The sequence below is a fragment of the Kogia breviceps genome, chromosome 7 (genome assembly GCF_026419965.1).
Source record: "Kogia breviceps isolate mKogBre1 chromosome 7, mKogBre1 haplotype 1, whole genome shotgun sequence".
NCBI classification, from domain to species: domain Eukaryota; kingdom Metazoa; phylum Chordata; class Mammalia; order Artiodactyla; family Physeteridae; genus Kogia; species Kogia breviceps.
Genome location: NC_081316.1, coordinates 19,996,308 through 20,016,773, shown reverse-complemented (window position 1 = coordinate 20,016,773; position 20,466 = coordinate 19,996,308). Strand labels below are relative to the sequence as shown.

Below are 20,466 nucleotides of genomic sequence, written 5' to 3'. Positions count from 1 at the left end.
CACGTGTGTGTGCCCGGCGCCAAGTGGTCCTTTAGGGCCAGAAACTCCGTTGTCTAAGTCTGGGCCTCCTTAATTCCGGGAGGCCAGGAAGAGCTCGGGAGCCGAGGGCTCCGCCACCCTGGCCTGGGGGAGCGTGACCTTCCTCTCTTCCTTCTTGATCGAGTCACTCCTGTGAAGGGGGCTGTGAGACCAGTGACCACACGTTGGTGTTTTCTTCAGACCCTGTTGGAGCTCGGAGCGTCCCCGGATTACAAGGACAGCTACGGCCTCACGCCGCTGTATCACACTGCGGTGGTCGGGGGCGACCCCTGCTGCTGCGAGCTGCTGCTCCGCGAGCACGCGGCCGTGAGCTGCAAGGACGAGAACGGTTGGCACGAGATCCATCAGGTGCGTGGGGCTCTCCCCTCCCCTGCTATCCCGACGGGTGGGGCTGGGGTGCTGGGTGAATGCCCCCTCCGAAGGGGCCGTGGGCACCCCGATAGAGCATGCAGGCGCTTTCGGAGCACAGGTGACCCAGCCCAGGACCCGATTTCCGCGGATGAGGCGCTCGTTTCCCGGATCCCACTTGCCGCAGTTGAGTCGGGGGGATGTCGGCTGTAGTCGTGGCAGAAACAGATCCACCTGGTGGCTCCGATGAAGAGTCTTTAGTGGACCGAGGGCAAGGAGAGGAGACACTGTGTCCCCGGAAGCGGGGACAGTGGGCCGAGGAGGAGATCCCCTAGCGGGAGCCGTGTCACAGAGGGATGCGGGGAAGAAGTACCACGGCTGCTCCATCCTCCCGCCCTCCCATTGGCTGAGCCCCGCCAGAGCAGGCCAATCACAGAGCCTAGTGGTGCAGGCCTGGAGATCAGGGTCTCCGGGTGGAGAAGGGTGGACAGTGGGTTTGGGAAAGCAGAGGGGGAATATCCGCACAGGAGGTCAAGGAAGAGGCTCTGATGTTCTCTCGCTCGGCCTTTACGTTGCAGTGAATTTCACTGCTTCTCAGGCTGCCTGTCTCCCTCCACCGCCGTCACCTTAACACACCTGCCCACTGTGGTCAGAGGACCCGGCTGCTGAGGTGCAGCGGGTGGGCGCCCCCCCGCTCCCCCGCCTGGCTTTTTTAGTGCTCTGTTCCGGTTCATCAGCGTCCCCGCAGCCTGGAGAGGCATCCAGTTCCCTCCTGTGGTGTGACGGGGCTGTGCTGGGGGAGGGGGGGAACTTCTGCGAAGCTGCTCACAGGACACCCCCCCCCCCGAGCCCACATCCTGGGCGGGACCTCGGAGGAGCAGTGATGCCTGCCTGCCCGCTGGGCCTCTGTTTGCTCATCTGTAAAATGGGCATCAGCAGGGCCTCCCACACCTTCGGGCCATAGAGAGGACGGAATATTAGCAAGACCCAATGTTTTCCAGATCAGTCCAGCCTTCCTGCTTTGGCCTTTTGGCTAAGGCGCTTGCTTCTGCCTGGAGTGTCACGTCCTGGGCCCCCGGCTCCCCCGCCAAAGACTGCGCACAGCCCCGGAGCCCGCGTTGCTCTGTTTGTCACCCACAGTGGTGCTGGGCAGTGGATGGCGTCGGTACCGTTGGCTTCTTCCGTGTGGGGGGCGGGGGGTGAGCTGCTCATGGAACACGGGGCACCGAGGGCCCGGTCCTGGCGAGCGTGGACCTCGCCCGTGACCGGTTCCAGGTCTCCAGGGCTTCACTGAAGCAGGTGCTGGGAGGAGTTGCCCCTCCCGCCGTGGGGTTGTCACTTGGCATCCGAGCATCAGGCTGGAGGCTGTGGTCCCAGCCCCGGCAATGGAGCTCCCAGTGGGCACTGCCCTCCCGGACAGATGGGCTGGGCCTGCCCTCACACACCCGGGCGCTGAAGGTGCCCCCTGGGCCTGGAAGAGGCGGAGGAGTAGGGATGTGAGTCTCCCGCTGAGGGTCTCAGTGTTGCACCAGCTTGCATCCTTCCGGAGACGTGGAAACGGAGCCGAAGGGCTTTTGGGTGAAGGCTCTTCGTCCCCGAGGTTTCCTGCTTGGCCCATCTCAAGTTCCGTGATGCTGTCTTCGTTTGGGTTCGGATCCGTCCTGTGAAACCACCGCGTTCCCAGGGGAGGTGTGGGCCCTGCGGGGTTGCAGCTCAGCCTGAGAGGAGGCACGCGTGCCTCTCGGCGGATGGAAGTTTCGGTTATGCGGGGAGCAAGGCTGCAAAGGGCTGGAGAGGCTGCGGGGGAGGGCAGAGTCGAAGGGCAGGGGCAGAGGCTCAGGACGCCTCCACCACCGGCCACCTCAACTGGCAGCCTTGCCACCCCACCCCGCCACCAGGAATGGGCCGTGCTCTAGGGATCTGCCTCCTTTAACTCAGCGAAGCAAATGAGTGCTGGAGAGCCCGCTGGGCCTGCGGCCTAGGCGCATAACTGCTCAGGCTCCGTGGTGTTCGGGTGCCAGGCGGCCACCATGAGCCACTTAGCCAAAGCCCCGGGCGTTGCAGCCACACCGCAGGCCCACGCCCACCCACTGGCACACGTGTCACCTGCCAGGCCCGCTCCTGGACACCGAACCTAGCGGTGAACAGAAACACTCAGTCCTGTGGGTCTTACGTCCCCGTGGCGGGGGGCGGGGACGGCAAGACAAATAGATGTGAACAAAGATTACAGACCCACACGTGCCCACACGCACACACACACGTCTGTGCCCACGTGTGGAGCAGGCCCGGCAGTGCTTCGCATCTCCCCAGGACGGTCCACGCGGTGACCTGGCTGGGGCAGGACGGGGGTCCCCAAGGCCTGGGCAGTGCTCTGTCCCTCTCCTCATCTCCCCTCATAGCTGCACTTGGCCGTCAGCTCCGTGGTGACCTTTCAAAGGCCAAGCCCATCGTCACACGTGGACCCGTTGAGGGTGCGAAAGGGGAGAGTTTCAGGCTCCGCCAGCAACTCCCAAGGGAGTTCCTAGCTCTGTTGGCGTGAGCAGCCCTGGGGGGCCATTCAGCCCCCCGGGTGACCTGTGTGGAAGGAGGAGGTGCAGGACCAGGAGGACCCGGGTGAGGAGGGGAGGCCACCTGAGGACAGGAGCCCCACGTCCTCCTCGTGGCCCTCAGGGTCTCTGCACAAGGGCTGCTGGTCCAGGGTACCAGGCCAAGCTGTGAGTCTAAGACAGGGTCAAGCGGGGCGTCCCCCTGGGCCCATCCCCCTAGCCCGTCCGAAGGAGGGGCTGGGCCAGGTCAGCTCCGCTCCTGATGTCCCATTTAGTGATGTGTCTGAGAGCAGCCCACCCCGCCCCGCCCCCGCCATCACTGGGAAAGGAGCGTCCACAGAACAGAGACGTTTAACTCCAGGGTTCCTTGAACGCCTGAGCCCTCCGAAGACGTGACGGGCCAAATGTGTATACGACCTGGGAACCAAACCATCCTACCTGAAGATGCCTACATTCTTTTTTCCCCTAGATTTGTCCACCCTTTGGACATATTATGTCTGTTGTTTTGCAGAGTTCTCTTTTTGAACCCCAAAATGTGAATTCAGAGTATGCTGTCCTTAAATGGGGCATTCGAGAGGGATACAGGCAGAGTATTTGCCCCGAGCAGTCACAGCACCGGGGCAGCATACCGGGCACATGGACGGTGTCCCAGATGATGGGACAGACCTCAGGCCTTCACGGGCACAGATGGGAGCCTTATCGGCACCTTTCGGAAGGACTCTGTATTTCCATATGCCAGGCATCTGCTCCTAAGCCCCTCTGTTAAATGTAGGTTTTTCTACTATTCAGGCCTGGTGAGGCCGACCCATCAGGAGATACCTGCCTGCGAGAATGGTTTGTGACTGACCCCAAGAAGAGGGGCGCAGCCCACCACGCACGGCCACGCAGGGAAGGCGGGGGCGCTGTGCGCGCAGAGCCTTTACCGTGGTTTTCGAGGGAAGGAACAGGTGAGGCAGGACAAGCAGGCTGAGTGACCTCCCGGGCCCTGGGGCACAGGGGCTGCCCTGTTGTCTGGGACCTGCCCTGGGTGCTTAGGACAGGGGTGAGGGACCCTGAGTGCGAGGGCCCCACAGAGGAGGGGTCAGGTGAGGACTCTGCACGGTGGTTTGTAGTTGGAAGCTGTGCTCGTGGCTGAGTCCTTTTCCGTCTCCGGGAATCGGCTCTTCCTGGCAGGGTAGCCCCTTCAGGGGAGCAGCCAGCAAGACCCCTGATGCCAGAGCATCGGAAACTCAGAACACAAGGCAACGGAGTGCGTTCAGCCCAAATCCAGCTGAGTGACCCCTCAGCACGGGGGCTCCGTGCCCCGACGACCTTGGAGAGACCTTGGAGAGCTCTTGGGGCTCTCTTCTTTCCTCCCCTCGCCCTCCTTCCTACCTGTTCTCCCCTCCCCCCTCAACCAGGCTAATGTTTCACCCCACTCCGTGTCGGGTTGGCCTCGCACTGAGTCTGACGCCCTCATCGAATGCAGGTGACAGTCGTGGCCATCTCGCTTGTCTCTTGGGAGCGGCTGCCCTGAGACGGAGGGTGACCGTGTGTGTTGGGGCAGTGGGGGTCACTTACTTCGGTGCCGGCTCCCTGCCATGATTCCAGCCCCTGACCCCCCCTGCGTGGATTCCGAGCATCCAGCAGCAGAGCTACCCAACCTCCGAGGTCCCCGCCCACGGCAACTCCTTGGGAGCTTGGAGACCTTCAGCCCAGGTGTCTCATCCTGCTCCGCTACCCCGCGTCCCTGACCCGTCAGGGTCCGGCCACCGCCCTCTAGTGGCAGGTTTCTTTTTCACGCGAGTCCTGCGGAAGCACCTGCGTTCTCCAAGCCGCTGTCGTCACCTGCTCTGCCGGGACCGTCAAGAGGGGATCGTGCAGGGCGCTCAGCGAGGAACCTCGCACACTGCCGTCCCCCCACCCCCCGATTATCCTCCTCCGTCAGGGCTCACGTTCACCCAGCAAACGCTGTCCTCGCCATCTTTTCGCAGCCCTCGCAGACACCCTCGCTGGTCTCCGAGTTAGCCGGGCCCAGAGAGGGTGAGTGACCTGCCCGAGGCTCCCAGCGCGGCTCCCGGTCAGAAGCCTGGTTCTTTGTCTGGCCTCCAGGGCTCTCAGGCAGAAGCCACCCCTCTAATGACAAGGCACTTGTGGCAGAAGGAAGTAGAGGGCAGGTGGGTTTGCATCGCCCAGCTGGACTCATTCTGGCCCTGCTGTCTTGGAGAAGCACCTCGGAGTTCTGGGGTCCACAACTGCCTCTTCATGGCAGCCGACAGCTCCTTCCCAGCCAGCTGGCTCCCCATCCTTCCAGGGCACCTGAGTGCCGGCGGCCTGACCTGCTCACAGGTGTTGCAGAAGGCTTGCGTGGCTTTCCAGGGCGTTGCCCGGGGCAGGTGTTTAATTGCAAAGGGACATCTTCACATCCAGCCCCCAGGCCCTGCGACTGGGGACGCCCGTCCCCTGAGTGCTGACTTTGGAAGAGAACTCTTTTGAATTGTCTGCAAACCATCTTTCAACTTGTTATTTAGGTTTCTCTAATTTTTTTCATTGCAAAAGAAATATCTGCTCAACATGAAAGGCTTTAAAACTACTAAGAAACATAAAGAAGGAAGTAAAAACACCCAAATGCATTCCCAGAACATGGTGGGGCCAGGTTACGGGGGCTTCACTGAAGTTTTAGTTGCTAAGTACTTTCACATCCACCGGGGCAGGGCCGGGCACCTAGCTCCGACCTAAGGGAGGTGGGGGGGGTTGACTGTCTCAGGACTTGAGGAAGAGTTGCTGGGGAAGCCAAGGTTCCTGAAGAGGACGCCATCCCCAGTGAGAGGACAGCTGATTGGTCTCGTGTTTCCACACACCTTCGTGGGCAGCTATGCCCATAGGACTGGCCCACATGGGGCATCTCACTCCCTTCCTCCTTCCCTGAGTCTGTCGATTCCACTTGGAGGATAAGTGAGATTTCGTCCCCGTGCTGTCAGTAGCGTATATTCTGGGCTGGGATTGCAAAACCCCCTCAACATGGCCTGGGTCACCTGAGCAAGTGGCTTACCCTCTCTGTGCTTCTTTGCTAATCTCTAAAGCTGGCTGAGTAACAGTTCATAGAGCTCTCAAGACAGTTAAATGATGCATTGACTATAGTGCCTGGCATCTAGTAAGAGCTCAATAAGTGCTGGCCACGCCCCCATCATCACCATCATTCTCATCTGGCCACGCCCCCATCACCATCATTCTCATCTGGCCACGCCCCCACCTTGTCATCACCATCATGGTCGTTTGGCCACGCCCCCACCCCATCATCACCATCATGGTTGTTATCATCTGACCACGCCCCCATCACCATCATGGTCATTTTTATCTGGCCACGCCCCCATCACTGTCACCCTTAGCATTGTCATCAGGCCATGTCTGGTTTTGTCTGTGAGGAATGATACTTGGCAGTCAGAGAGCACTTAACCAATTTGCTCACAGGCCTTCACACAGGTCTCATTTGATTCCTGCAATGATTCTGTCAAGGGTGTTTTATCATTTGGCCTTAACTTTGTTATTGGTTGCTATTTATTATTTATCATTTTCAAGTGAGGAGTTTTAACTTTAAGGAAATTACAGTTTTTAGCCACTGCTCCCTCCTGTCCCTCTTCCTCACTGAGCTCACCCCTGCTCACCCTCAGCCCCGGGCTCCAAGTCCTTGGCGCTTCCCCTGACCCCACAGTAAGGGACAGGCCCCTGGGGAGGTTCCCTCATGGTGCTCACAGCAGGGTGTGGTTCTGGGTCTCTCTGTGTGGGTGCTTACTGCATGCTAACTGTTCTGCTGCCATATCTCCAGCGTGTCTTATAAAGTACATATTATAGGAGAAAAGCCTAAGTGTGGTGTGGACTTAAATAATTTTGCTTGTGGCACTGAACCAAGCAGAAGCATTTGCAATGCAGTGAACTCCTCATTGCCCCAATTGCATTGCACAACCCCAGGGGGCGCTGTTACACTTGCTGTAAATTTAGGCTTGTAGATTTATCACAATAGGTGTCCAGCAGGTGGTAGTGAAGTGCTTGAAGGAAGGAGCACTCTTTTCCCTGATTTACACCAAATTATGTGTTTGGGGGGTATGCTCAGCACAGGTCGGTGAATCCCAAATCCCAGATCTTGTAGGGAGTCTATTCCAAATACTCGTGCCCGGGAGATTTGCAGGCAGGAGATGTGGGGCGGAGCCCCACACATACATGCATTTTCCATAAAGTATCTCAGAAAAAAATGGGTAAGCAATGTGAGTGTAAGAGGTGCTGTTTTGTTTTACATTCTGGTTAATATCTGACCTCTGTCGATCCTTTTAATCTGTCTCCCAAGGGCCAGAGAGGACAACACCCTTTTCAAAAAAAGGACAGAGGGTTAACACGGCTTATCTTGGGGGAGGACAAATTCTTACTTTGATAAACTTTGAGGTCCTTATGTCAAGCAAGCACTCATTTCCTTTTCTTTTTTTTTTTTTTAACTATGAATGAGTATTTAATTTCAAACTTTAAGAGGAGTTGCAAAAGCAATACAGAGAACTCCCCTATTCCCTTCATTCAGAGACCACATTCCCATTGTCCCAATAATGACCATTAGAGTCAAAGGATCCAGTCCGGGATCCTGCAGGAGCCCTTCCATCTGGGAGACTTCATCAGTCTTGCCTAGATTCTCTCAAGGGACTCTTCTGAAGATTATGGGGTAATCATTTTGGAGACTGTCTCCCAGTTTGGGTTTGCTCAGTGTTTCCTCGTGATGAGATGCAAGATGTGCATTTTTGCAGGAATATCATGGAAGGGACGTGTGTTTCTGGCCGTCCTGTTACGTGGCAGGTGGTGACCATTTGCTGTTATTGGTGGTGTTCTCTCTGACCTCCTGATCACGGGGAAGCTGCCAGGTTCTCCACCATAGTTTTCTCTTCCCTTTGAAGTTAGTATTTTGTGGGATCTTTAGACTATTTTAGAAAATCCCTTTTCTCATCTCCCTCTCACCTGCTAGTTGTAGCACCCAAAGGTATTTCTTGTCTGAATTAAGTAATTGCTAACTGGAGATTTTCCACTCTCATCCTTGCTTCTCACACTAATTAGTTGGCCTTCTGTTATCAGGAAGAGCTTTCTCTTCTTGTTTATGTATTCACTTATTTGTAGCAATGTGGTTTCGTGGATTTCTGTTGATTCAACAGGTGACCATCTGTCAATGTTGTCCCACTTTGGGTCCCGGGAGCCGCATCCAGGTGGCCTGTGTGTCCTGTGGACACACCCCCACCCTTTCTTGAGCGCTTCCTCACCTTCTGGCCCGACAAGGTCTTCCAAGCTCATCTCGTTCTTTGCCTGCCTCAGCCCTGGCATAGGCCATCTCTGTAAGAAGCCCTCGTTCTTTTGAGTTCAGTAAGTCCCTTACATACGAACCTTCAAGCGGCAAGCTTTCAAAGATGAGAATGTGTGTTCGCACGTCCAGTCGCGGAACTTAGTTCCCGTGTCTGGCGCTATCTGCCACCTAGGCTAACTTTGTCGGACTTAGGAACAAATTGGACTGACGAACGCCCTCTCAGAACTGAACTTGTTCATGTGTAGGGGGACTTACTGTATAGAGTGGTATTTAGAACCCAAGATCCGGGTGTTAAGTGTGCTCACTGCTGCCGGGCTGTTGCTGATCCCACAGCCCCTCTCAGGAGGGGGAGTTAGGGACACACGTCCTCGCACGTCCACTTGTGCCGACACATTTACTTTTGTCTGTATTGAAAACCACATGCTTATACTGATACCTCTTTTTCCTGTCTAGTACCACAGAGTTTATTCTGGGTTTCTCCCGCACCGGATTAGTAACTCCCTTTCTTTGACGGTGGGAAACCTGTCATTTTCCTTCATTCATTTACCTGTTGCTCAGCCCCCCTGAATGCAGCCAGTCTGCTGACTGGTCTGGCCATCACCTTGCTCAGATTCCCGTCACCCTTCCCCGTCTGCGAGGCTGCTTCCTCAGCAAGTAGGGCTTCTGTCACGTAGCAGCCGGTGGTTTAAAAGAAGAGACATGAAAAGAAGATCCTTTAAAAAAAGTGAATGGTAGAATTTAAGACTGTGGGTTACAGGAGATTTTTTTGTTTCAGCATTTGTCTGATTTTTCTGGTTTCGCCTGTTTTCAAACAATAGGCTTGGAGAAAGAAGCCCTTGACGGGGATTCTTTCCCTGACAGTCCCTCCCAGGGTAAAAGACTCTATTTTATCTTTTTGCATTGATCCTATTGTAACCCTTGGTGGGGAGAACGTGAACGCCATCCCGACGATGTAATGTAAAACCTCACAATTTCAGATTAACCAGGGGAAGAGGAAGGGTGAGTCTGGAGTGATTGTAAAAATGTTTTTTACGCTAACGCAGCTCTCTTTGTTTTTGACTACAGGACAATTCAATTAAGCCATAACACAGTCTTGCCTCCTGGAAGGCCTTTGGAGAGAGTTGATTAGCCAGGGCTCCTTCAATTTAAGGACCAAAAATCCCAACTCAAACTGGCTTAAGGGGAAAATTAAAATTATGCCTAGGCTTACATCCTGAAAAAACCAGGCACACTTGTAGCTGAGAGGGGTCCACAGGGCACCTGTTGCTTGGCCGTGTGTGTGTGTGTGTGTGTGTGTGTGTGTGTGTGTGTCTTTTTTTCTCTCTCCTTCCTTTAGCTCCCACTTCTCCCTTTCTCTGCGTTGGTGGCCCCAGCAGCTCCGGGCTTCTGTGGCTTTTTTGCTGGCCACCTTGAAGGAAAGAGAGAACGTCATTTTCTCAGGGGTTCTGACAAATGTTCCAGTCTTGTCTTCACAGGCCCCCAGGAGTCACTTGGGAATCCCCAGCCCACGCCTGTGGCCAGAAGATAGAATGTTCTGTGTCCACTGCAGGCATGGGGGGTGGGGAAGGCCCCCAGACCTCTGGGAGTGGGGTCGGGTGGCCCCCAGAGGAAGAGGCAGGCGCTGTTGCCACAAGAAGGGAAGGCGCGGGTGGGCAGGGAAAAGCAACCGTATCTTCGGTAACGATCTGCTCTGTAAACAGATGAGATGATTGTACGGGCAGCACAGGGGTTGTAAGTGGGTGTTTCTCAGGGGTTTTTATTAAAGCTCATCCAATTACTAGTCCCCGTGTCTTTCCTGTCATCTCTCCTCTCTATTAATTGGCGAGGTGTAGCTCTTTGTCGTGGACTGTGCAGAGGTGAAACGCCCCTCAGTCACTTATTGCAAAGGCAGGATTACTGAGCGCTTCTTCCTCTGTGGCTACCGTGCAGCCCAACCCGAACCACCCACAGCTGCCAGGCCTGGCATGGCCTGGCCAGCCGTCTCCCCGCCGGGCGCTTCCCCACCCTCGGTGTGAGCAGTTCTGGGTCAGAATCCCCGCTTCCTGCCTTTCATGTCCCCCTGTCCGGTTGTCACCCCACCAGAGGGACAGTGGGTCTTACACCCTTGGCACTGGCCATCGCTGGGTGCCCAGGAAGTGCCGGTGGATGGGGTGGGGTTAGTCGGATATGACTTGCTTCCCAAGGTCAAGGGTTGCTCCAGCATCGAGCGGCATGCGCTGGACCCTCTGCTGGACCTGGACGGCAGCCCCCTTGGTTACAGTACGGGGCCCTCCCTGCTCCCTGTGAACTGCAAGGGGTGGGGGGCAGCTGGCCTGCCCCCGAGCATCACTGGGGGTCCTTTCAGGCCCCTTATTCATGTGACTCTCATGAGAAACCTGGGAAGAGTAGGGTTTCCATTTACACATGAGAACAGAGGCTCAGTGAAAGTTCTGGAAAACGAGGCCAGATCTGGTTGACCCCCGAGCCCTGTTGGCTCATAAATCGCACATCACCTCCTAGAAGGTCTCAGAAAAGGGTGGGGCTGCCCCTTGCCTTGAAGAGGACAGGCGGTATCTCTTCCCGGGACACAGCCAGGTCCATGCACTGCTCTCGGCTGTTTTCACGCCTCCTCCCGGGTGGGGAGCTTGGATAAACAAGACCTGGGACAGAGCATCCTGGTCTGCATTTCCTGGGGCAGGTCGCTGAGGCCAGGGGCAAAGACATGCCCTGGTCTCTCTGGGCTTCCCGGGCCTCGGGGCTGAATGGAAGGAACGGGGGCCCCTTTGCAGACTCCCCCCACCCCCACGTCAAACAGCTGAGCACAGTCCTCAAACCCAATACGAGCTCCTTCTCCTGATTCCCCAGGGGTCTGAGGTGTGGGACCTGGTCCAGAATGGGGGCTGGGCTGTGTTGGCCACACCGTTGGTTCTGGGGGCACTCGGTGCATCCCGGGCAGCTCCCGGTTCACAGCGTGGACTCTCGTTTCAGGCCTGCAGGTATGGACACGTGCAGCACCTGGAGCACCTGCTCTTCTACGGGGCTGACATGGGGGCCCAGAACGCCTCGGGGAACACTGCCCTGCACATCTGCGCCCTCTACAACCAGGTCAGTGAGCAGGGAAGCTGCCCCACCCCCTCCATAATCACGTGGGCGCCGGGGCCAGGGCTGTGCCGAGTGCTTTGCAGGTGGATGTCCAGCTCCAGCTGCCGGCACAGAGTCCCACAGATGGGGCGGCTTAAACAGCAGATGTTTATTTCCCACAGTCCTGGCTGGACGTCCCACAGATCAAGGTGCCAGCCTGCTTGGTTCCAGGTGTCTTCCTGGTTTGGATTTGCACAACCTCTCTCACTGTGTCCTTACCTGTGGAGAGAGAGAGCGAGCCCTGGTGTCTCTTCCTCTAAGGACACTAATCCTATCAGATCGGGGCCCCACCCTCATGACCTCATTTAACCTAATCGCCTCCTGAAGACCCATCTCCAGATACAGTTACATTGGGAGGTTAGGGCTTCAACATAGGGATCTGGGGAGACGCTCTCAGTGCAGAGCGGGGAGTGGTCCTCACCTGCTTCTTTGAGAGTGGTTATCCCTGTTGTAGAGAAGAAAACTGAGTCACAGGAAGTGAGAGGAGGGTCCTGGGGCACAGCTGGTACAGTCAGAGGTGGGCATCGAAACCCCCACGGCTGAGGGTGCAGACTCTGCGGTTATGGTGTCACACGTATCCCACAGGGGGTCTCTGCTGGGGCCTGGTGTTGGGGGGGCAGGGTGAAGCCATGAAATGGGGAAGGGTGTGGCTGATAGAGCCCCCAAGACAGTTATGGTGCCCCACCAGACCCCAACAGGACCACCATGAAACAGAGGCAAGCCTTACATCACACATGTACAAACATGTCCCCAGTGGGCTTTTTCTTTTTAATTCCTTTTTATATCGTTTTTTTTTTTTTTTTTTTTTTCTTGTGGTACACGGGCCTCTCACTGCTGTGGGCTCTCCCGTTGAGGAGCACGGGCTCCAGACGCGCAGGCTCAGTGGCCATGACTCACGGGCCCAGCCGCTCCGCGGCATGTGGGATCTTCCCGGACTGGGGCATGAACCTGTGTCCCCTGCATCGGCAGGCGGACTCGCAACCACTGCGCCACCAGGAAAGCCCTAATTCCTTTTTAATTGTGGCTAAATATGTAAAGCATAACAAACATTTGACTGTCTTAACTAGTTTTAAGGATGCAGTTCAGTGCATTGACTGCACTCACATTATCGTATGACCATCCTCTCCATCCCTCTCCAGAACTTTCCATCCTCCCAAACTGACACTCTGTCCCCATTAAACGTTCACTCCCCATGCCCTCCCCCGGCCCCTGGCCCCTACCAGCTACTTTCTGTCTCTGTGGATTTGACTCCTCTAGGGACCTCATGGGAGTAGAATCACACAGTGTTTGCCCTTTTGTGTCTGGCTTATTTCACTGAGCATAATGTCCTCAAGGTTTATCCACATTGTAGCCTGTGACAGAATTTCCTTCCTTTTTAAGGCTGAGTAATCTTCCATTGTGTGAATGGACCACATTTCGTCCATTCATCTGTCAGGGGACATGGGTCGCCTCCACCCCTTGGCTGTTGTGAATAGTGATGCTGTGAACGTGCAAATCTCTCTTCAGGACCCCGCTCTCACTACTTTTGGGTGGGGACACACCCACAAGTGAAGCCTCGATGAGAACAGTTTGTACAAAACCCACAGTCTTCTGTGTGAGATGGACTGAAAACCAAGGCGAGCTGGGAGTGAGTGTGCTAGGGAAGCAGCAGGGGAGATTGTGACCCCTGCCCCCGGGCATGCCTCCTAAATGACAGGGCAGTGTGACCACTGGGCTACTGCACAGGGAGTGAAGCTGAGAGCCTCTGGTCCTGCCGAGAGGCAGGGGGAGGCCAGAAGTCGGCAGGGGGGCACGTGGAGGGGTGTGGGAAGGGGCTGGCTCCGCGGAGATGGGTTGGGGCACTGCTTCAGAGGGTGGTGTCAGTTTCATTGGTGCCTGAAGTCAAGATAGTTCCTGGACATCACTAGTAAGGGCTCCTCTGTCCTTTCTTCTTTTATTCTTCTCTTTCTCTGATTTCAAGGAACTTAAGGTCTGGAGGGGGGAGGTGTGGACACTCCACAGAGCAGCTGAGCAAAATAGGAGTGGGGGGGGTCCACCACCTAGAGGAACAGAGGGGAAATCATGGATTAGGGTGACTGCCGGGGGCCCCTAAGCTGTGTGCACTCTGCTTATCATCTCTCTGCCATCCAATCCAAAGCAATGATTCCATCTTTTTGAGTGAAATCTCCAGCCTTTGCCTACACCCAAGTTCTTTCCCTGCTCACTCCATGGCTACTCCATCCCAGGCCCCTCCAGCCTCTCTGTAATCCCACTTTGCTTCTAGCTATTGAAACCTCCTAGATTCTTTGCCCTAGAAAACTCCTATGCATCCTTCAAAACCCAACTGAGATATCCTGCCCTCAGTCAAACCTTTCCTTGATGAGCCCCTGATAGAGTTAGTTGTACTTTTTACTCTGTAGCTCTTTGCAGTACAGCCAGGGTGAACTGCCCAGGATCAGGTCGTTATTAGGCCTTACCTGTCTTCCCTAGGGGCATCCCCTCCCCGCTTGGGCCCACCTTCTCAGGGGGGTAAACCACCATCTTTCAGGGTCTCCCCTGCTCCTGGCACAGGAGAGCAGCTCAGCCAGATGCGGTTGGGGAAGAATTTCAGTTTGACTCCAAGGAGTATTCTGAGAGCTGCTGGCCAGCTCCTCAATGAAAGCATACTGATGGGATTTGCACGCAGCTGGGGCCCTAGGTGTTCCAAGGCATTTGGATGTTGGAATGGCTTTATGAGCATGGAGAGATCTTGCTCAGCTGCACTAGAAAAACACATATCGTGAGCCTTGGCTTTGGCTGGTAAAACATCTGTGCCAACGTGTGCTTCTTAATTATTGCCTTAGAGGGGAAAAACATTCCTTAATTGTCCCCAGTAGATTTTAAGCATATGTTATCATGAAAAAAACAAACCAACCAGAAAACCATGTTTTCTGTCTCTTGAAATAATGGTGGACAAGATGGTCTTTGAACATGTAACCTTTCTGTTAGAAAATGTCAAGACGTGTTGGGAATCTGAATTCTGAGTTATTCATGGTGCTGGGTTTGACTGGTGTCACTCTGTATCCTCCAGATTCGTCCCCACCCTCGGCTGATGACTGCAGGAGGGCCCAGAGATGCCCAGGGCTCTCAGGAAAACCCCTCCACCCCTGTCTTAGGTTAGAGGGTCCAGTAGACATTTTCTGTAAAGAGTCAGTTAGTAAGTATTCTGGCTTTTCAGACCACATGGACTTCTTCACAGCTACTCAACTCTGCCGCTGCAGTGTGAACTTAACCACAGATGATATGCAGATTAATGTGTGGCTGTGTGCCAATAAAACTTTATTTATAAAACAGGCAGCGGTCCAGGTTAGCCTGTGGGCCCCAGTTTGCCAGGCCCCTCCGGGCATAGAAGGCTGCATCTGTCCTCTCACCAGACGTAAGGTAAGGACAGACTCCCCACTCCAGGGCTGAGTGCCTTCCTCCTAGCATGCCAGGGAGGCCCCGTCAGGGAGTGAGAGCTGTCCCCTCTCCAGGGTCCTGGGACCTTCGGGGCCAGCCTACTGCTGTCCAGCTCCACCCATCTGTCCCTCTGTGGCAGCGTGGGTAGAACTGCCTTTGGTGGCATCTCCTGTTTTGGACACCCTGCCTTGCATTATGTCCCAGGGGCCATCACAGAGGGTCACAGACTGGTGCTTGGTGGCCCCATAGCCCCTGGACAGCATGTCCAGTTGGGAGTCAGCTTCTGGGATCCAGCTTCATTAATCCCTCGTACCCCTCCCTGGGATGCTAGTGTGACCTTTAATCTTTTCCTTCAGCCCCGCCCCAGCCATTGAGGCATCTCACTGATGTACTAAGAGAAGCTGGTCTATTCGGCCTCTCAGTGCAATTCAGAGATGCATAGCTCCGTCCTTGTGATGACCTGTCCGAGAGGAATGGAGGGAGGGGTGGAGTGCCCTGAGCCTTTGTCTGGCACACCCGGCAATGGTACCTAACCCGAAGCCCTGTCCTCCCCACGTCACCGGCGTGCTGGCCGCCTCGCTGTGTCCACTTCCAATTTCTACATACATGGGATATGTATGGCTGTCTGAGGCCAGGCTCAGGGCCAACAAGAGAAACCGCTCTGCAACTTCAGGCAGAAAGGGGTGCCGTACGGGGCACTCTGGGGGGTAACGTTGAGAAATAGGCTGTCCCAGGTGTGGGGACACAGTGCCTTTGGGTCAAGATGGGAGTCAGGGAGAGGCACTAAGAAGCAGCCTCAGGTAGAGTTGCAATGCAGGGAGACATGGCAGTCTGGGTTTCATAAAATCCCTCCTCTGTAATATGGAGATAATTATACCCAACTTGCATGGTTGCTAAGAGGCTTAAAATAGAAAGCAAACATATGGCATGCCTGGCACACGGCAGATTTTCAGTAAGAGTGGTTGTAATGGTGATATGGTGTGATGATGGATGGTGACTATGGTGATGATGATGGTGATGGTGGTGGTGATGATGATGGATGGTGACTATGGTGATGATGATGGATGGTGACTATGGTGATGATGATGGTGATGGTGGTGGTGATGATGATGGATGGTGACTATGGTGATGATGATGATGATGGTGACTATGGTGATGATGATGGTGATGGTGGTGGTGATGATGATGGATGGTGACTATGGTGATGATGATGGATGGTGACTATGGTGATGATGATGGTGATGGTGGTGGTGATGATGATGGATGGTGACTGGTGATGATGATGATGGTGACTATGGTGATGATGATGGTGGTGATGGTGATGATGGATGGTGACTATGGTGGTGATGATGATGGTGATGGTGATGATGATGGATGGTGACTATGGTGATGATGATGATGGTGATGGTGATGATGATGATGGTGATGATGATGGTGATGATGATGGATGGTGACTATGGTGATGATGGTGATGGTGGTGATGATGATGGTGGTTGTGATGATGATGATGGTGATGATGATGGATGGTGACTATGGTGATGGTGATGATGGTGGTGATGATGATGGTGATGATGATGATGGTGGTGATGGTGATGATGATGGTGGTGATGGTGATGGATGGTGACTATGGTGATAATGGTGATGGTGGTGATGATGATGGTGATGATGATGATGGTGATGATGATGATGGTGGTGATGGTGATGATGATGGTGACTATGGTGATGATGATGATGGTGGCGATGATGATGGTGGTTGTGATGATGGTGGTGATGGTGATGTTGACAGTGAAGGTGGTGATTAGGATGGTGATGGCGATATTGCCCATACTGCTGTTAATTTGACTTACAAAGCTTCTCATTAAATATGAAAGCATCAAGTTTATGGATTGATTGTGTGTTTTATCAATTTTAGGCAGACCTCATCTGTACACTTCCAGTGAAACACACGGTGATCGGAATATTCTCTCTTCTTCTCTTATGAAATCAACTAATTAGGGCTTTGATTGTAAGCAGCAAATTGCATCTAATCTACCAACTCCCTCGATCTGTTGCTGGCTTTCCGGGAGCACCAGAGGGAGGGACGCAGCCTGGTGTTTGTTTTTCCACCTTGGATAAGGAAGGAAGGGAAGGAGTATTAAATATCAAAGGTAACTAGGCCGGGCCAATTTGTCTGGAAGATAGAAAAGTAAACCCTGCCTCTCTGGAGCAGGCCTCTTGATTCTAGTGAGAGCCAAAGTAAAGAGACAGGCTGTGTTCCGTTTGTGCCTCTGTGCCCTGTCCGAATCCCATAGAGCAGTCACCATAGTAGCTGATGGGGGCCTCCGTGGGGGCAATCACAGGGTAATCATCCCCTGGGCGTTGAGGGCGTGTAGAAAGGCGTCCCCACGGTCCTTGACCTTAGATCCCCCCAACGAACCTTTGGAGGCTACTGTTGCTTGACATTCCCTTGTACAGGCCAAGAGATGCAGGTTTGGTCCAAAGCAGCTCAGCTGGTAAATGCCAAAGCCGGGCTTCGAAACCCACCCCGCATTTCTCCTCCCCCAGGCTTTGGGGACACGTTCCTGTAACGCCTCGACGGGGCAGGGAGGATGGGGCTCCGCTGGCCACAAGTCAGGTGAAGGTGTGTGCCACGGCGTGCGAGCAGCATGGCCTTTGGGGCACCACACTTCAAAGGAGGGTTGGTCTGTGGAGCCAGGTTCCAACCTCGCGCTGGTGACATCAACTTCCCAGCTCTTTACACTTTAAAATTTTACTGATCGCACTCATCTAGGCTCTTCTTGGGCTTATGCCTACTTGGACAGGCTTCTTTCAAGGGATCATTTAAACAGAAAATGAGTTCCTGACTTATAATTTGGAGTATGGAGTAGTTCACGTCTGTGACACTTATGCGAAGACGCCCTCTGTGCTGTCGAAATAAGAGCTCAGGGGGCGGGGGGACTTGGAAATCCGGAGTTGAAGCCGGCCCATCCTGGGTAATTTGAGGCAAAACGCTCAGAGGGCCTGTCTTGGCCCTTCCTCCTCCATCTTTGGGCCGCGTGTGCAGGCGGCCGCCGTCTCCTCCACGCAGTTGCCTCGGCTGCATGAGCGCGTCCGCCTTCACTTCTCAGCACGTCTGCACCGCAGGTCTCCTCCAGACCTTGCTGGACTCGCAGACTCCACTTCTTGCCCCTGTTCTCTTACAGGCCAGACTCCACCCCTTCTCGCTCGGGGCAGCGGGTGGCATCGCCGTGGTCACGTCTTGTCCTCACACAGCTCAGCCGCTCCGGGGCATCTTCTCTTGGCGTCTGTGCCACCCACTCCACTGCCCCAGTTCTCCCCACAGTGACCTCAGGCAGGCCTGTCTGTGTCCTTAGGTACCTTCCAGAAAACACCGCCAGCTGGGTCCCAGCGTGCCGACTCATCTCTCCCCTGGGCTCTGGCAGTGATGTCCACCCCCCCCCCTCTGGCGACATCCCCGCGGAGACAGCCTGGATGGCTCCGATAACGGCTCCTCCCCCTGTGTACATAGCGCCCGACTCTCCGTGGCTCCAGCCTGAAGTCTGGGTGGCCTTCCTGGTCCTCACGACCCATCTCCCAGGTCCGGTCAGTTCCCTTCTGTCCCCTCCCAGCCTGGCCCAGGCCACTGGCATCCTTGCCCTGGACCGCTGCATTCACCCCCCCTCCCCCACCCATGTCCTGCCTCCCAGTCTTTATCCCCTCACTTTCTGCAGGACACTGGAGTGGCTTTGTGCCTCGTGGATCAGTCTGTGTTCCCCGTGACCCAGAAGGCCCTTGTTGCTCTGCCCCCAGCTCCTCTCCTGTCCCCTGCCCCCGGCTTCCTGCAGCCCCAGGACCTTTGCACTTGCTGCTTCCTCTGCCAGGAACGCTTCCCCCCTTTGCCACATGGCTCTTTCCTCGAGGCTGAGGCTCAGCTTGGAGGCCACCGCCTCAGGGAGGCCTTCCCTGACCACCCGCCCTCACTTTCTCCATCACATGACCGTCTTTTATGGTTTGCGTGGTGCTCTGTGTCCCCAGGGGCTGGGATGGTACATGGCGTGGCCAACACTCAGTACCGACTGTTGCTTGCATGCATGAATACATTTTTGGGGCCTGCGTCTTCATGTATGAGATGAGAGCGATGGCACCTTGGCTCCTGCAGCGGGTGGTGACCCCAGGGGCTGCCTGCCTTGACCAGGACAGGGCGACCCTCAAGATGCTTGGGGAGGAGAGGAGGGTGCGTTTGTTAAGGGTCATTTCTCCGCAAGTCGTGCCCAGAAGATAATTGGATATTCTTCCTGATGCCTTGGCCCTCAGATCACACAGATTGTATCTGTACTTGATGGACTTGTTTAAAAGGACAAAGACACACCTCCCTCACAAGGGAACTCGGGCAGCTAGCGGCTGTGCCAGGGAAGAGCTAGGCTTCCATTAGCAACGCCTCTGGGTCACAACTCCTCCTTTTCCTCCCTTTCTGAAGCCGCAGTTTTTCACTTAACCCTTTCTGGCCTCTGCTGCCTTACCTGTGAAATGGGCCTCCTACTAGCCACTTGCAAGGATGCTTTGAGGCTGGAATCAAACAGCAGGTAGATGTGTTTTCTTTTTTTTTTTTTTTTTTTTTTTTTTTTTTTTTTTTTTTTTTTTTTTTTGCGGTATGCGGGCCTCTCACTGTCGTGGCCTCTCCCGTTGTGGAGCACAGGCTCCGGACGCGCAGGCCCAGCGGCCATGGCTCACGGGCCCAGTTGCTCCGCGGCATGTGGGATCTTCCCGGACCAGGGCACGAACCCGTGTCTCCTGCATCGGCAGGCGGATTCTCAACCACTGCGCCACCAGGGAAGCCCTAGATGTGTTTTCTGAACTGCAAAGCATCCGTGCATGGACCCACACAGCTGTACTTACGTGCACACATGTGTGCACACACGTGCACAGACATGTGCGCACACACACCTTGCTCACATGCACACACAGACACACGTGCCTGTGCACACACACTCACAGACACACACACAGACACACACAGTGTCAAGCCCCGTGAACCACTTGCCCTTCAGTTCTGAAATCGCTCTCCGGGACGTGCTCTCCCTTTGAAGTCTGGTGAATATTAGAGTGAGGGGCTGTGTGCCTTCAGGTTGGTTAATATTGACTCAGAGTTGTCCGTCCGTGGGTGAGCAGAGGCGTCTTCTGGGATCCTGGCTGGATTCCTCCCGGGAGAGTGTGCCTGGCATTGCCTCGCAAGGGTTTATTCTTAGCTTCATAGGAAACCAACCTCCTTTCTGATGGGAATTTTCAGTGGAAGCCCTTGCTGAGCTGGGGGGCGTCTACAAGGAGTTGCCGAGTCGGGCTCTTGTTCGGGGTCCTGATAGGCCAGGGAGCTCTGGGCATCTGAGGGTGCTTAGCTGGCTGGTCCTCCCAGGCTGCCCTTGAGTTGGGCCAGGGCACACTTAGGCCCAGTGTGAATTCGTTTCAGGGTGAGACCCCCAGGCAGCCTTCAGGTCCCCTGAGCCCCTGGTGGGGTCTCCCCTGCTTGCTGCCTCAGGAATTGACTCTTTCTTCTCTCTCGCCTGCACGCCCACACCCCAAATGTAACCTGCCAAAGTTCCGCCATCTCCTGGCTCTGTGTTCCCTCCGTGCCAGGACTCTCTCAAACATCCTCGGCTTTTTTTTTTTTTTTTTTTGGCGGTACGCGGGCCTCTCACTGCTGTGGCCTCT

The 20,466-nt window shown here is 55.1% G+C and overlaps 1 protein-coding gene across 1 annotated transcript in view; it reads left to right on the top strand.

Annotated features, from left to right (window-relative positions):
* SHANK2 (SH3 and multiple ankyrin repeat domains 2) overlaps positions 1-20,466 on the top strand; it is a 469,020-nt gene that overhangs the window by 46,789 nt on the left and 401,765 nt on the right. Inside the window, exons 6-7 of the mRNA XM_067037810.1 lie at positions 220-387; positions 11,212-11,328. Of these exons, the coding sequence (XP_066893911.1) occupies positions 220-387; positions 11,212-11,328 (285 nt within the window). The remainder of the gene's footprint in view (positions 1-219; positions 388-11,211; positions 11,329-20,466) is intronic.